This window comes from Phaethon aethereus (assembly GCF_964289735.1).
Source record: "Phaethon aethereus genome assembly, chromosome: 9".
Taxonomy (NCBI): domain Eukaryota; kingdom Metazoa; phylum Chordata; class Aves; order Phaethontiformes; family Phaethontidae; genus Phaethon; species Phaethon aethereus.
This window is the reverse complement of record NC_138585.1, coordinates 10118865-10136121: the sequence shown is the minus strand read 5'-3', so window position 1 is coordinate 10136121 and position 17257 is coordinate 10118865. Positions and strand designations below refer to the sequence as shown.

At 41.2% G+C, this 17257-nt stretch overlaps 1 protein-coding gene across 1 annotated transcript in view; it reads right to left on the bottom strand.

The window, feature by feature from the left end:
- Positions 1 to 17257, bottom strand: part of NYAP2 (neuronal tyrosine-phosphorylated phosphoinositide-3-kinase adaptor 2) — a gene marked incomplete at its 3' end in the record, with an annotated part of 134449 nt that overhangs the window by 38266 nt on the left and 78926 nt on the right. The window contains exon 3 of the mRNA XM_082003492.1: positions 14132 to 15229. Within this exon, the coding sequence (XP_081859618.1) occupies positions 14132 to 15229 (1098 nt within the window). The remainder of the gene's footprint in view (positions 1 to 14131; positions 15230 to 17257) is intronic.

Genomic DNA, 17257 nt, shown 5'->3' with positions numbered 1-17257 from the left:
TAGTACATAAAAATGTAAATTTCAAGAAATAATTCACTGCTTTAAATATTTATGGATACAATTGGTCGAACTGCCACAAAGGCGTTCAAACGTTTCAAGCACTTCCAGGTGTCGTTGTATTTCAATATTCAAAGATATGCATTTTTCTTCTTTATGTCACCTGAATCTCAGGCTTTCTCATTTCAAGAATAAGATGTGGCTAAAATATCTTAGAGAGAACATATTTTGCAAATAACTGGCATGTACAATTTCCCCTCTACGAAAGGTCTCCTAGTAGTTGCACACTAGGCAAAGCCGGCATGTGAGCTTGTGATACTGGAAAACTTGTAAATGCTAAAGAAAGTGAGAAACAAACTGAGTTAGTCAGCTGTAACTTGGACCAAAGCAACCTGAAAAATACAGCTATGGAAAACATCTTACCTGAAAAACTATCATTAAAATGAATATATACTCTGTATACTCTGTGGCCGGTTTGCCGCTCTGTTCTTAAGCACAAATTAATTCCAGGTCCTGGTGGCTTCTTAGTGTAATGCTAAGTGATAAACAGTAGAACCTTTATTATAGCTTGGGGTTTTGAGGGGAAGAAAGAAAAGCTATTGTCTCAAGGAACTTAAAATGAGGGTTGCTCCCTGCCATCTCTCTCAGCTACGAGCCGAAATGTGTAAGCTAATCATCCATGCATTATTCATTTACCCTTTTTTTCTGCGTGATTGTTATAAACCTAAATAAATAATACATCACTCTGGGCGGAACTCACAAACTGTGGGAAGTAATGGTGCTACTCACAGGGTCTGAAATTCAGCAAATGCATACACTTTGCATACAGGTGTAAAGCCAAGTCAGTCACTTGGGATGGGGTTTAGATGTGACTCGGAACTCCCCATCTCCTCCAGCCCTGACACGTTGCACCTTGCCCTGTACAGCAAGCCGGCACGGACCTGGCCGAGGGAGCAGGAGCACAGAGCATCCCCAAGGGCACATCTGGCCATCAGGAGGGGTGCAGCCGGCACGTGTGTGTGATGGTCAGAGCCACATCCCAGCTGGCAGCAGCCCCGCTCAGCAAGCCATGTCTAAGCCAGGGTCCTGACCAGGGGAAAGGCCACAGCTCCACCAGCGTCCCGTGTAACGCTGCCGGCACGACAGCAGTGTGCACCTTTCCGCCGCAGACCGACCGCTGCCACGCACATCTGATGCAGAGCAATACCGAGCCCTTGAGGGAATCCCACGGTTTCTTCTTTCTGCACACCAGGGATTTTTATTTACCTTTAACACACATTTAAAAATTATATCTGCCTTTTCATGGCTTTCTTGATATGTGGTGGTTTGTCTGATCTGCACAGCTGCAAATTTATCCCAACGTCTCCCAAAGAAAATGAACAGGCTATTAATACCACATGCAAGAAACACGGGTAATACTCAGTGCTTAACCCATTTTCCGCCCAAAATAGGAGGATATTATACTGTTGGTGAAAGCCATCTTTATTAGCTATCGTGGTTTGTCTATTCTGACTTCATCTGCTTGCTAATTAAGCATATGTTTGCTTTGCATATCAATTTTTAATACCCCTTTTTTAACAGTTAAGTGAGAGTTGCAGCAGCCAGCTCATTCAATTAAAAGCAGCTCTGACCTAGTTCCATGCAAAATCAATAGAAAGCCCGAAAGACTCTCACAAACCATCTAACATTTAAGGAGACATGGCCGAAACGCTTCTCAGTGTTCACTGAGCGCATGTTTCTCTGAGCGGTGTAGGGTTTGGCATGTTTTGTTTTACCCAGTGAAGATCACATCTGCCTGCAATGATCAGCTCTGCCTGCTACCGACAAAGGGAGGGGAAGAGGGACTGCTGAAGGAATGCGTTTGGTTCATTTTCTGTGGCAATCCCAAAGCTGCTAACAGGTTTGCTATTTACCTCAGACCAGTCACAATTATATAATTAACCAGAACACTTTATTCTCTGATACGCACTGCATATTTTTCTTTTATTTTCCTTTCACAGCTGGTGATGTTGGAAATTGGTGACTTGCACTTAGGAGAGCCTCAACAGAAGCCTCTGTGTTCCCCAGAGCCTTTTACTTGGGCAAAAAACCTAAGTACAGCACGTCAAAGGGAATTCTGCCACTGACTTCAAGAGAGCAAAAGTCTTCCTTGCAGCAGGTATTATTTGGGGCTAGCCAGCTACACTGATTCATATGAATGCACAGTGTAGTTGATACTGGTGAGCTGCCAACATTTCTCTTACGTAGTTTGTGCACTCTGATCTCCTGCTCATAATCCAGGCTGACCTTTCAGTCAAACAACTAAATGTGTGCACATAAATTTCACACCTATAGATGGGTACATACATGATCTATGCCTGTCTGCAGCAAATAGGGTTTAAGCAGCAGCAGAAGAAAGACGACTAGTTTGAAAAGTCTGAATGTGGCCACCTTGTGAAACCTTCTCCTCTCCCCCGCCTTCCCCTGATGGTGTCACCAACACTAGCCTTGGACTACTTGGTGACACAAGCGTGTATTGCCATCCCCACCCTAAACTCAACACTGATTAAAGAAACCACTGTTAGATGAAGCATGCAATTAAACTGTGGAATCAGTGACTGTAAAAGGCTGCCAACTGTTACTAACATACAATTTGAAGATGGTGCCTACTCTTACTTAATTGCTTTCCTTCCCAACCCTGTTCATTTCACTGCACACTCTGTTTTTCAGGTTCTTAAATATACAGCCTTCATGTTTGGATGGGGAAACGATCACTTGATCGCACATGTTCTAGCACAGGATGTCAAGAAATCAGAAGGCAAGGGTGAGCCAAAAAAGCTACAATATACAGAAACTTTAAGAAAAATGTTTTTGTAGAAAGTTCACGACCTTAAATTTCAAAAAGTCACTTCAAAAATATCAATCTTTCATAAAAGTGCTGACTATATTAAACTTGACAACATTTTCAGCAGAGATCTTGACAAAGAAAAACAGCCTTTGAACTGTATCAGCAGTTTGAATGTAGGGTTTTTCCATTGTTTGACCACTGTCATTTCTTCTCAAGTATATGCCTTCGTCCAGATTCAACAGTAAATGAGAATCTGTTGTTAGTCAGAAAAATGCAGAGATAGTAATGGACACTGGTTGGGAAAATTGGGGACACTTTCAATTAGAAAGTTGGAGTGAAAATAAATTCTTTCCTGGCTATTTTGGCTATATTTTACCTACCTTTATGAAAAACATTTTTACTAATGCTTTTCTCTTTATTGACTCTATTAATGAACGAGAACATTTGCCTTTCATTATTAGAACAAGTGTCTCACTTGTACAGCCGTCCTTCTACCATAATATGTTACCAGTAAAATGGAATCCCGATGCTGTCTTTACATTGGCCCTACCTGAATTTTGCTCTCAGTTTTACAAGTCAGGCACAAGTGCGTGGGCTTTCCTACGCAGCCTCTGGGCCAAGCCTAACCGGGTCAGGGTCCCAGGCACTATTCGCTCTGCAAGGTAACGCTCAAGGTTCCTCCCGATTACAGAACGAAACCCATATATCATTCTGTCTTTCTATGCCTTTTAACACTGTCAATCATTTTAGGCTCTTCCCACTTCATAATTAGAGTTTTCATTTTGTGAACTGGTTTTACTCTTGCTAGCTAAGCAACTGTTAAGCCATGACAGCACAGACCTCAGATCCTGAGGAAATAAGCAGAACTGCAGATGGGCTTGCACAGCTCCAGCCGATGCCTGTGCTTCTAAGATGTTACTATTATTGCTTTCACAAGTGCACAGAGCAGCTCGTGTGGCTGGCACAAGTGTCTCTGTATGTGTTACGGCACATATAAATTAAATATAAATTATACAAACATTGCCCGAATAGCAAAATAGCTATGGATTTCCTGGAAGAAGGTACTTTTTGAGTTATGAATTTGTCACACGTAAAAATAAAGTAATTTCTATCTCCAGCAAAATTAAACACGCAGCTTCTCTTTCTCAGATGAATAGTTACAAGAACAATAGTACTCCTTACTCATTCTTAAATGCCAGATAAAGTGCTAATTGCATGTTACTGTTTTAACAAAAAAATAATTATTAGGGATATATAATTCTGTTCAGAGGAGTAAAAGTAACCTGAACCTTCACATCAAATCAAATGTAAATGAACCTAATTTTTTAACATGCATTATTATCCTGACAATTATTTCCTCAATATTCCTGTACTTCTCACCTTATCCATACCTAGCATGTTTGCACACCCCTACAGCTTCACAGTTCAATATTTGAATCAGTGTCACATATATAACCCAAATAAAGCTACTTCTAGCTCTTTGATTTCTCTTGTTTCTGATAGACTCCTGGAAGGTCCAGAGAAATCTTAAGGAGAAGCATATCCACCTTTTCATAGTTAAGAGTCTAAAACTTTTTATCAGAATATTATGGGTAGATTAGATAATACACTGACAAAAACGTGTAGCATGTCATGCGGTCATCCACTATTTTTTCTTAGTCTTTTTATTATTCACCACTACATTCTGGATACCTAAGTGCCTTGGTTTGCAGAGTGGTTTTGCAAGGAACAGCAGCCTAAAACCAGGAGAGGACCCTTCTTGCCATAATTTATAGTGGGATCCCCTGAAGTATATCTTCTCTCATACTTCAAGGACCTTTGGACTGGGCCTTTAATGACAGGGTTTAAGAATTGAGCTCACTCTGACAGGAATCTAATCAGACATGCCAGAAAAAGTATGTTTTTAAAAAATGGATATATAAACCACTTTGCCCAAGAAATTGTCAGTCTTTGTTACACAGACCAGTAAGGTAAAGGCATTTTAAGAAATATCAAGAGGAGAAACAGCAGTCAGAAGTATTGGAGGATTTTAGAACTGAGGGAGGAAACCTTGTTCTTTCCTTTATTCCCTGCAAAGTTCCCACCATCGTCTCTTAAAATTGCATGTCTTCTACAGCTAGAGCTGTGTCACTGTAGTACAGATAGGCATTTAAACTCCATCTCTTGTAAAGATGCAATGACAGCAGCTCAAGAGATCATGAAACCAGGTTTCAGATCACAAGCAAAAAGACTTTCATAGAACAACGATCTCGAGCACCTCCTCTGGGTATGATGTAGATATTCCAGATTCTGGAAAAAGATATTTTTGTTTGCAAAACTGTTTTTTTGCTCATGATAAATGTTGCAGAACTGGTATGTTCTGCTCTCTTTGAAACTTGCAGAGTATTTCACCTTCCTAAAGCTCCCAGTCCTTGGCTTGGTGGTGGTGGTGCGGTAGGGGAGACTTTGGTTATGTTCCCTAAACAAAACTGTGATCTCCTTTCCTGTGATTTAGTGCAAACAAACAGGCTTAAGAGCTACCTCTATATACTTACCTGCGGAACATGTCAAATCCGGTTCAAAGTGCTTTATGAATATCGTGCTGCTTAAAAACCAACACAACAAATGTAAGCCAGCCTTCCAACAGTCTCTAGTTTTACTTTTAGAATTTAGCAAACAAAAATGCATTTGAGCCCTAATGCAAAGAAAATCTGATTCTCAGCTTAGAAAAAATGCAATTCAGGGTCCAGCGCTCGGTTATAAAGACAAGTTCTGAAAGATCTAGCAGCTGCCTTGAAAAAGGAGCCCTGTACTGCCAGAGCCAAATGCAGGAGCACCAGCCGGTCCCACCCTGAAAGTCATCGCTTCAGCCGACCCACCGAAAGATGCGCTACAGTCCCCAGCCACTGGTTTGATCTACACTCTCATGAACTTGCTTTCGCCCTTTTGTCAAGCTAACGCAGACAGGTATCTTCTCCACATTCGAACTGCAATTTCTGCTTAAAACTGTTAACTCTCCAAGTGCTGCAACACATGACACGATTTTAGTAAGATTAAAAAAGTCCTATAAACCAAAGCTGACGCCAGACATTTCCCTCAGCAAGAGGCTCCATACTATTTTCAAATAAATTATCTCCAGCTGACACCAGGTGAGAGATAATGAGACGATGCCCTAACAGCTCTATAGGGTATAAAGTTTAAACATGTCCAACACAACCAGCCACTGTTCTAGCAGACAGAAATACGGCATGGCTCCCCGTCAATCCCGAAGCCCCAGGAGGAGGGCGCCGGCGAGAGCGCGGGGCTGCCCCAGCCGCCCAGCCCGGCTGCCCCAGCCGCAGCCCTCTGGGCACGTCCTGGCAAACCGCTGGCCCCGCCAGCCTGGCCGGCTTCGTTCCGTGCGGCTGCGCCAACCTCCCGCGTACAGGCTACATAAATAAAACTGCACCTTTCATTCCTTTAAATCATGGTAGTTCGAGTCCTAGCCTCTTTTTTTCCTCCCTTAGTTCTTTCACAAAAGAGGACCCTGATACGCTACACTGCTAACCACCTTCCCTAAAAAACACAGTGAGAAATTTTAAGAAATTGTATTTAGCAGTTTCGTTGAAGGTAATGTATGCTTACGGAAAACATCACAAGATTAAGCATTTCTTGAGTTTAAGTGCTTGTTACTGAGCACCCACAATGTGGTCGTAAATTGTGTGGTCCTGCTGGAAACAAAAAGACAACAAACCCTCCAATTCACCGTCCTGCTGTACGGCTACACCATTTTGAATACAAGCTGTTCTAGTCACAAAGGACACATTTATTCTCTTGAAGCCAGAGACACAGATGGTGTAAACTGGAGTAGCTCTCCTGGTTTCAAATAAAGCGCTGATTTATAAGAGCTGAGGATTTGGCCTAAAGGTCAAGATATTTCAACGGCTTAGAAAGCTCTGGTTGGGGCAGAGCGGGGGAAGAACATGGAGGGAGAAATCAATGGCACTTAAAACTCAGAACCTATTATTGTTATCCACATCCTTAAGTGCAGCCTGTGTTACTTTACTTATTCACACACAGTGAAGTAGGTGCCGGTAATTGACTTTAAGGCATTTTTTTCCTTTATTTTTAACAACTTTCAGGCAACTCACATCTTCCTGTACACTAAACCTCAAAAGAAAATGTCTTTTTCAGTCCTTTACCTGAAACCGCCTTTTACTTGAAATCTAACAAAAGAGAATAGCTTTGTATCTATTAATTTTTCTTTTTTACCCCTTACACGTTTATATCTTCCTCATAAAAAGAAATGTTGAGTAAATTGCCAGCCAGAAATTCTATCAAGCAGTCAAGTGATATAAACAGAAGGAATAAATAAATCCATATACATCAATCAGAAACAGCAGCTGTTTCCAGAAAAACCTGAGCAATTATTTATGAAATTATGTCTTCTTCAATGCTTCTCTATACCCTCACAATCCCAGGAGGATCTGATTTTCTGATGAGCCTAAATTGCTGAATTAGAAGAGGAGACAATGTCATGGTACCAATTAGCAAAACCGTTGCATATCATCTCAAAATGTGTATTTTCTATTTTGATAACTGCATGGAAAAAAGACATTCCTTCAACTTAAAAATGGAGGGGACATCCCTCCCATTAGTGACTTGAACGACTAAATGCCCTTAAAATAGACATACTCACTTTTGTGTGAAAGCAGGAAGACAACAAATGACATAGCGTGCATTTCAATCAAGGAACGGGTACCTGCTGATTTATCCATTTGAAACAAGTTCTCAAACCCGGCATTATCCTTGGTGCCGAGACAGAACTGATTACTGACATGCAATGCAAAACGGGGCAGCGACGGCGTAGCTACGGCAGGGGATTAGCACCCAGGGACGTGCAAGCTGCCACTGAGCTGCCGTGCATCCTTTCACATATTTCTTCTTTGTACCTTTGCTTCTGAGCTCATTTTTTCCCTCTTAGAGTAAACCTAGATGAAATGTTGGTTTCTTGCCTTTTGTGTGCTTAGCTGAATGACCTTACTGTCACATTATGATTTTTCTTTCCAATTATTTCCTATATGATTGTGAACTGGGAAACATGTCAGCTTCAACAAGAGCCTCCAGCTGGCTGGGCTAGCTGATCTGGATCAAAATACTTAGTCTAGTGCCCACCTCTTTTCGCTAGGGGATCTAAGGATTACTGGGGAAGGACAACAACAGGTATGGCTGAAGCAGCATTCAAGATCACTCAACTGCAAAATGAATCTTGGTTTTTCCCCAAAAGCTTGGTTCCTGAAGGATGCTGACCACATCTGGTCATCCCCACATTTACACCTCAGTCATTTTCAGTTCTGTCTCATCCCAACAGGCACGCTGACACCAGCAGACCAGACAGCTCATGACCTTTGTGTGTGCAGGTATACACAGCTCTTGCCCTGAATATGCACTCACAAGTGAGCACTCAAAGTATTTCTGACGCTGCAACTCCTTAGCTTGCCTGTACCTCACTAGATACTAATTGACAGGCAAGGACAGAGCCTTCTTCAGGCTTTAACTAAATGCAATTAACTGTGGTAAGACCGTATCTTTCTGGTGGTGAATGAGTGTCATCTTCAAAGCTGGTGTTCTCTTACCCTCTATTCCTCTTCCTCTGGCACTTCTCCCTGCTCCCTCCTCTAAGTCTTTTCTTTCACACCTACTTTCAGGAGTGCCAAACGAGACGTGGCTGCTGTGATCACCTCATCTAATCTCATACATGTCATGGGTCGGACTAAAGAAGCTAACTTCTAGTGAAACAGCTGCTTCATCTGTGGTGAAGAAGCCAATACACCTCTGGCTCAAAGGTTCAGGAGTAACTTCAGTTATGCAGTATTTATTTCTGTAAAGCTGTAGCTATCTCATTAAACTGAACAGAGCATTCATACAGCACGCAATCGATTGCTACAATGCAGAAAAGGGCTGGACAATTAGGCTGACATCCCTTTATATAAAACTACAGAAAATATCTTAACCTAGAGGTTAAAAATGACATGGGCTTCCAAATTTCAGTCTCTGATACTGACTCTCAGCTATGCAGTAGTTGAGCAATGGTCTGTAGTGGAGTAGCTGGAAGCCAGCCTAGTCTTCCAGGCAAGCTCTTCCTCTTCAGAATACCAGAGGCTGAGCAGGTATCCGAATGAGAAGGTATGCACAGTTCAATGTCATACCAAGTCCACCTTCCTTAGGCCAGCATTTTTCATCCCGACTATATTAGAAATACATAAACTGAAATCCTGCCCTGTCTGTCTACGTCCCTCATCCTGCATTTAATGCAGAGAGGTAGCGATTAAGCGACCAAACGGACCCATGTCGGGTGAATTTTCACTCGACTCATTTCCAAAACTCTCCTTTCCAACATACTGTTCTATCTAACAGGGAACCCAAAGCTGCTTTCTAGCTCCCTGGAAAGTACCACCACTCCAACATTTAAAAAAAAAAAAAAAGGTAAAAATTTCCACTCTAACTCCATGATTTCTTCATGGGAGGGTCTCAGCTGAAGTCAGCATGAGCTCCTTTTTAACAAGTTGAGCCACTTCTGCACCCCTCCCATTCCCACACTATTTGACAGTTTATGATAAAATGTTTTAGATTCCTAATGCAGTGGGTGTACCAGCCAGGAGTGGGAAATGTTAATAATTATCCCAATTTTCAATCACTTTAACTGAATTTTCAAAGTAGCACGTTCACAAATTTCCTCCCTACATGTGACTAGAAGCTGAGGAGTGAAACTCTCCGCAGGCAAAAGCCAAAGCGGCTACAAAGCCCTGCAGAGCAGCTAAGGAAAAGAGCAATGAGCTGCTGTGCATCACATGTCCTGATCTCACACCTCGTGCACAGAGTCAGGGCACACAGCAGAGGTAACTATTATGTTGTGTGGTACATTACGATGAATATTTGTAATACTTGTTCAAAACAGGCACAAAGTTCCCAGGAAATGATGAGAAAACCGAAGTCTTCACAAGTAGAAACAACCAATATACAAACAGAAAGGGCTGGTCCTGGCAAGGGTTTACAGGACCATTTCACCCCAAAACAACATGCTGCCTCACAGTGAGTGCTGTTCAGATGCACACCAGCAGCTTCTGTTTTGCTTTTTAGGATGCGGGTATGCCTATAGGCACATGACTTCAGTTCTAGGTTTTCACAGAGTACAGCATGTTTCTGTGGCGCAGAAAAGAGAAACACAGGAAATACAGCTCCAGAAAATCTGAAGACCATTCCCTCTCTCTCTCCCTCCGTAATTCCCTCTTTACTGAAGGACACGGGTAACACAGACACTCGGTGCATATGCTGAAAGCAAAGGGGCTGTGTCATTCGACACAGCTGGACTGAGTGGTCATACTTAAAGACCTTCCAACTGCATTAGAGAAGGACACACTGCAGCAGCCCAAGGACACCAGGCGGTGTTGGTACCTTTTAAATAGTTTCCCTCTAATCTCCGAGAACCGACTTTACATTTCACAGGGCTCTGCCAACTGTTAGGGCACACTACCATGTTCTCACACAAAAGCAGAAGGGTTAAGAACAATCAATGACAATTAATAATATCTATCTTTTCCACTCTTCCACATTTTTCATGCTCTACATCTTTCTTCAGTTTTCCATAGGGATTCTCTCCATCTTTCTGCCTTTTTTTGTGACCATCTTCCACCAGTTTTTTAATTTCTGATTTGGCCTTACAATTTATTTTTCTTTGTTCTTTTCTCCCCACCTTCATAATTGTGCTGTAATGCATATTTAAGATGCTAAGAGCACACAAGAGGATTTTTTGAAGAGCACAGCACAATAAGTGAGCTGCTTATAAAATCCAGATACGCACATCACAGCTGCAGCTGGTGGATGCTGAGTGCATTCAGCAACATGTCTGGGGCTTCAATGGGAGCTCATATTCTCAGAAAACGTGGCCCTGAAGTGACAGTCTCCTTAGTATCACTGATTTATCCCAATTTCCCATGAATGCAATTCCAGTGAACTCTATAGGAATAAAATGGAGGGGGATAAAAAACAAAAAATGGCAGAAGAGTAAAGAAAATAATACAGAAAGGCTTCAAGGGCAGCTTCACTTGTAAATTAAAGCTGTTGACTGGAAATAAGGTTTGTGCAGTCCCCCTCCTCAGAAAGAAACCCACTCAGAAATGCACAAATTAAAAGCCAGCAAATACAGTTTGGACTCAGATGCCAAATTACCACAAAGTCAGTTGCAGTAATAACAATAAAGATGAGAGAGAATTTTCTCTGTAACTGCTGCAATATTTTCCAAATACACTCAGCTGAATATAAAATCTAATATTGTGCTTTTTTTTTTTTCACTAGCATATGGCAGCAAGAGCTTCAGACAAGTCACAGAGGGCTGAGTCTTGGAGGATTCAATGAGAAAGTTGCTTGAGATGTGCTCAGAATAATTTTATATTTTAGAAGCAAATATTCTTAGTTTCCTAGCGTGATTTTATAAGAGTCATATAACTTCTTTTTTGTGTGTTTAGTATCCTCTAGATTCTGGAAATCTTCTGCATGCTGAGACCAAATGACACTGAAGTGACAACTATAAAACCATGGCAGTCCCAGTTAGTCCTATGCTATGCATTTGCTCTCCCATAGCTTAACAAAAGAATCCAGAACTGTACGAGTGCCTTAGGCTTCCAGTGTGATTTGCAGGAGCAAGATTTCTTTAACAGATCGCATGTTTAGTCCAGTCTACACTATCTATCACTATGTATAATCACGGTATGTAAATGTGACAGTCTGGTCAGATTCTATGTTCAAATCCCACAGTTTAGTTTCTTTATGGTGGATCATTTTAATGTAGAATTGTAAGACATAAAATACTAGACCTGTATGTGTTTTCTATAAATCTTAGAGTGTCTTCTACCTGTGTAATATCTGAGCATAAACTTGGTTCTTGCTCAGTGCAGTAATCCCACAGGATTAAGTCATGCTGTAAATACCAGACAAATTACAATTGGATTAGATGGGCAGTCTGTTCATTTTCTCAACACAGCTGCACTCCAGAGTCTTTTCACCACCGGTGTCTATTTATAACATGAACGTTTTGTTCTTAACGTAAATGAACATAGTTTCTATTTCGTATGTCTCGTCTCACCAGTCGTGACCAATAAGGAGCACATTTCTACTTCCTAAGGAGCAAGCAGAATGTACTCTGAGAGGCTAAGAAGAAAGCTGTTCTTGGTACAGATCTGCAGGGCAAGATTTATTTTAAATTTATCAGTGAAAAGTCCCTTGAAAGGTCTACATTCAATTTCAGTCAAGTGGAATACAGAGGATATCTTTCTGGAGGTAGGTACGAGACAGCAGTGCAGATTTGCTGAAACTTCCCAGCACCTGCCACATTCACTGCAGGAATTTCTATAGGTTCCAAACCTGGTACTTCTGCCTACACCGGTGAGCACAAAACCATTTAACTTACAAAGCTCACCAGGTAGATGTGGTGTAGCATGGGGCTTACAGGGGATTTGTGCTCACTTATGAGTAAGAAGCATGTTTAATAACGTTCAATATTGTCTGCACTTTGCCAAAATCTCCCTACCGCTTCACTGCAATTATTTATAAATGTCACATCTCATCCCTCATAATTGTTCCCAATTACAAGAATCATCTTGCCTTTCAGGTACAAGCTTGCTTCCATCCAGCACACAAATCCAGCGTTATTGTATTTTTACTACTGTAATCACTTAGTGAAACCCTACTGAATCACAGAGCTAAAACTTTCATAAAACAGTATTTATGATTGCAGGCTACACAAATATTAAAGCCAAATTAAGCAAACTGCTGCACCAACTAGTATTCTCAGTATTCTGCTAACTCCATTCTCACCTCCACCTTCTGATTTCAGAGTCATCACTCCTGATTTGCACAGAGATAAATAAGAATAAAACTGCTGAGGATGCGGCAGTGGAGTCCATGAATCAGGAGGAATGCTTTGTATGCCAACCCAAACCATTGCCACCAAAGCTTCTCCAGACTTACATGTTTGCATGTACTCACTCAGCTGCAGAAGTGCGAGGCCGGCAACCTCTGCCCATGAAAACCCAGAGGGATTGTTCTTGTGGGCCCCTGGTGTGATGTGACCACACTACAACGAGTAATGTAGCAAGAGTGGCACAAACACAACCAGAAATTGTCAGTGCAGAATTCTCTTCTCTTCTGTAGCTATATGGCAGCTTTGAGACCAGAACACCTTCCTTCATCAGGTGTAAACCAGTGTAGTTTATCACATCGTATCTAATACATTACAGCTGCCAAACAGGTATAATATAGCGCTTACACAAACATAAGATCAACTGTTCTCCAAAGAGAGCCTTTCTGTTAGGCAGGGGTCAAGAATTCAAAGTCGTAAACTGATTTTACTCAAGTTGGAGGAGAAAGCGTACTGAACCCACTTTGCACTCTGACAAAACGTGCTATGGTTACCTTTCACTGCAAGACGTTGCCTTTGGCATCACCGAACGGGAATGTTTTTGCAACAGAAATATTAGTGCCAGGTTCTGCTTTCACTCACATCTGTGACTCCTGCTGATTTCATTAGGAGTTTCCATATTTCACTAGCTCAGAAATAGGTGTACATTGTGTAAACCTGAATGCGTATGGGACAAAGATTTTATGATACAGCATATGAAAAGTCAACATTAGCTTAAGGTTTTCCTGCACAACTTCCTCCTGTGCTTTTCTTTGTGTGTGGGTAACATGTTATACGTCATCGTAGTTTTCAGATCGATTCACAGTATTGCCTCCCAACCAGTAAGACTAGCACAGCTGAAAGAGATGCTCTGCGGCACAGTACGGAAGGAGGCAGTGGGAGGGGAGGAATGGTTTAAGCTGGTACCTCTGGTTGTCCTCATACACACTGTGACCACTGGCCAAGTTAAGGGCGACGAATCGATCTTTGCCAATAAACAACTACTGTTTGGTTATTTTGCTACAAGCTGCTTGGACAACTACTGTGTCTTAATATCAATCAAGAAAGGATGTGACATGGTGGGAAGATCCCAACTAACATGGGACCCTTACAACTGTGGAAAAGTTAATAAAAATTGACTCCTTTTGCAAGACCAAGCCATGAATTGTACTTCTGTAGTGCAGTATGCTCACTTAAAAAAATCTTAAAAATGTAACAATATGAAGACTAGAGCAATTTTAACAATAATCACTTTTCTTCCTGTTACAAGAAATTTATATAAGGAATTCAGACTTCTGAGGTATTTGATTTTTGCAAGCATCTGATTTAGTACAATGTAGTGAGAGATATTATTATACAAGGAAGAACAAGGAAAAATTACATCAAGAACTTACTTTCTGCAGGTTCCTTGGATCTTCTGCCACTGGAGGACTTCCTCAGGAGACTTCGTCCTGAGGTAAAGAGGCTGGTTAGTTCCTCCAGAGGACTGGTGGGTGTCCGAGAACGGGAACCACTCTGAGATGATGACCCGTAGGTACTGACCGAGGCATTTACCATCTTTCCTCCTTCTTGCAATGTGTTTCTGGCTGTAGAATGAGGCACTGATGGAGAGCTTCTTGAGAGACTTCCTGAATGTACAGAGTCATAAGGTGGAGGTCTTTTGAGGCTTAAGGGGGTAAGAGACCTACCCATACTGACAGGAGAAGGTGAGGTGGAGTGACTTTTAGGATAACCGTGTGGAGACTGTGTTCTGTATAAAGTAGAAGGATGAGGAGGTGAGGAGGTGTGCCCAGGGGTGCTAGTTCCATGAGATACTGTCTGGTCTTTCTCCAGTTTTTGATGGCCTGGTGTATGAGGTGGAAGTGAAGATGGAGAAGCTCCAGCTTGTTGTTTGATGTAAGACACATTTTCTAAAACGGGAAGCTTTGTGACCTCTAGTGGAGTTAGAGGAGACTCGTCAGAATTCGGGGAACACTGCACTGGTGCTGGTGGGAACACCAGCAGCGGAGGTCTGTGAGAAAGCAGATTTGGAAATGGTGGGGGTATATCACAAAGCAAGCCCTTGGGAGTAGATGGCACTGAAGACTTGGTGAAATCTAGGTCAGGCACTGTGGGAGTAGCACACTGAGAAGAACAAGTGTGATGGTCATATTCACATTGACATTTTGAATCTTGGCCTACGTCATCAAATATAGGGTATTTCATCTCCTCATAGACTGCTTCGCTTTGGTCATCCTCGTCTTTTTTGAAGTCTCTGAGAATATTCCCAACCATTTCAATATAAACAGGCTCTTCTTCCTCTGTGTCTGGGGCAGGACTGCTGACCTGTGATAAAGAGGCATCCCTAGTGAGTGTTGTCTTCATAGGGCCATGCTTTTTGATATATGTTTCATCAAAAGATGTGCTTAGCTGAGTGTTTGGATTTCGTTTCGGCTTAGGAGGTGGAATCTTCTTTGTGTATTCATCACTGTGAGGTCTTGGTTTGGCTGACACTGAAAACAGAAGAAAACATAAATTCATCAGAAGTAGGTAACCCACTTTGTCAACCATAGGATCTCTGTTACGTTGTCATAATTCTGGAATGGATTTTCTGGGACCAGCCTGTTGCTGGTTTTCTCTGGTATTACATCAGTAGAACACTATAAAAATAACACCCTATTCAAAACACTCCTCATTTTCCCCCAGAATGCTCTGACACTCTAATATTACATAGCTAGCGAGCACTGCTCTTCCTCCAAGACATCTGTTCTCTCCCAAATTCTTTGGATAGGGGACTTTCCATTTTTAAATATTATGCTTTTCAAGTATCACTGTGGGATTTTAAAGACTCAAAGAGTTGCCAAAGACATAAAACTACGTATCCAAATGAACTCCTTCTGGCTACAAGAGAACAATTAAGATCCTGGACATTCATACTGGAATGACAGTGATGTAACTGCAGTGACACAGTGATGAATCAAGACCTTTATATTTATAGTAACTTCTTGCATAAAGCACAACAATTCTCTCAGCACTGACTGGGAAAGAAAACACTCACACACAAATACCATAATATTTGCTATTGGGATAATCCTAATCATTTATCTGGACTCAATCCTATGAATTAATGAGACTTCAGTGAAGTCAAGGGGGAACAAAGCATCTCATAGATTCAGATCTTTCCTAGACAGGTGACTTCTGAAAACAATATACCATTTTGTCTTTGAAATCATAAACCAAAACATAGTGATGAAATTCAATTGAATTGAGAGGTGATGTGTTTCTTAGAAATTATCCCTTATGAATTAAACAATAAAGAAACTAATGGAAAGTGCATTTTGTTAACTTTGCATAAATAGTTAATGAAACATCTCATTACATATCGGGGTTAATAAAATGCCTCCTTAAATGTTTGGGTGAAGTCAGTTTTTATCCTAAGCGGACTCCACAAACTTACTCAGAAATAAAATTTACCACATACACTAAACCTAATTTTTATTCCTGTAGAGTAAATAGTTCTTGCATTGAAAGCCTTGATACCTCATTGCCAAGTTTCCCAATTTAAGAAAAATCATAAACTACAGGCCGGTTTAGAATGGCAGCTTTCCTGTCTTACCAATTCACTGCTCCAGATTTGCCACCGCAAGCTCAGTGCTCAGAGACATTTCTAGACTTCTGCTGACCCATCAGAAAACAGGCAGCAAATTTCTACTGTTAAACCAAGCAGTAGCTCATGGAGTTAAAAACCCTCTTTTAGAAGCAGCCTCAAATGTATTGCTAAAGCCATCAGCGAGGCACTGCTCTGCCAGCCGAAAGACAGTATTTTGACAGTCTGCGAGGATAGCGGCTCAGGGCTGTAGGACATGTGCATCACAGCATCTTCCCAACATGGTTTGGGCAGTATCAGAGGAGGCTTCAGACACAGTGTTATCACTTTGTCACACTTCTGCTTTGATCTGCTAAATAACCTCTCTTCAGTTCTTACAAGGCATAGCAATACAGGCAGATGTTAAACAAGATTCCAGGTTTTTTTAGGAATAAGGAGCTGTGAATGTATGTGTGTACACATTTATGAAGTAATGAGACCACTCTTCATCAACAGCATTTGTTTCAGCATAACTTATAACTAAGGTACAACAAAGCAAAAAAAAAATCTTACCAGAATTAAAAAAAACCCAAACAACAAACAACTCAAAAAATTATATTATGCTTTCATGATGGTTCCAATTAACGTGTTCCACTTTGCAGCAGGCTAGGGACATGCAAAAGCTATCACAGATAAGAGTATGTGGATATATCCTAATGCACTTTAAATTTGTCTTTTTAATTAACCCAAATTAATTTTCTTGAATGTATTAGGATAGACTTCTGGGAATGAGATGTAGGCTACCAGAATCATTTGGGCTTTGCAGAAAATATTACTCCTGTCATATTTGACAATACTAGCAGATTTTTTCTTGCCATGCTTAGAGCTAAATCACTATTTCCTCTTTGTTTAGTCTGTTATTTGTATATTATGTTCATGTACATTCTACTGACAT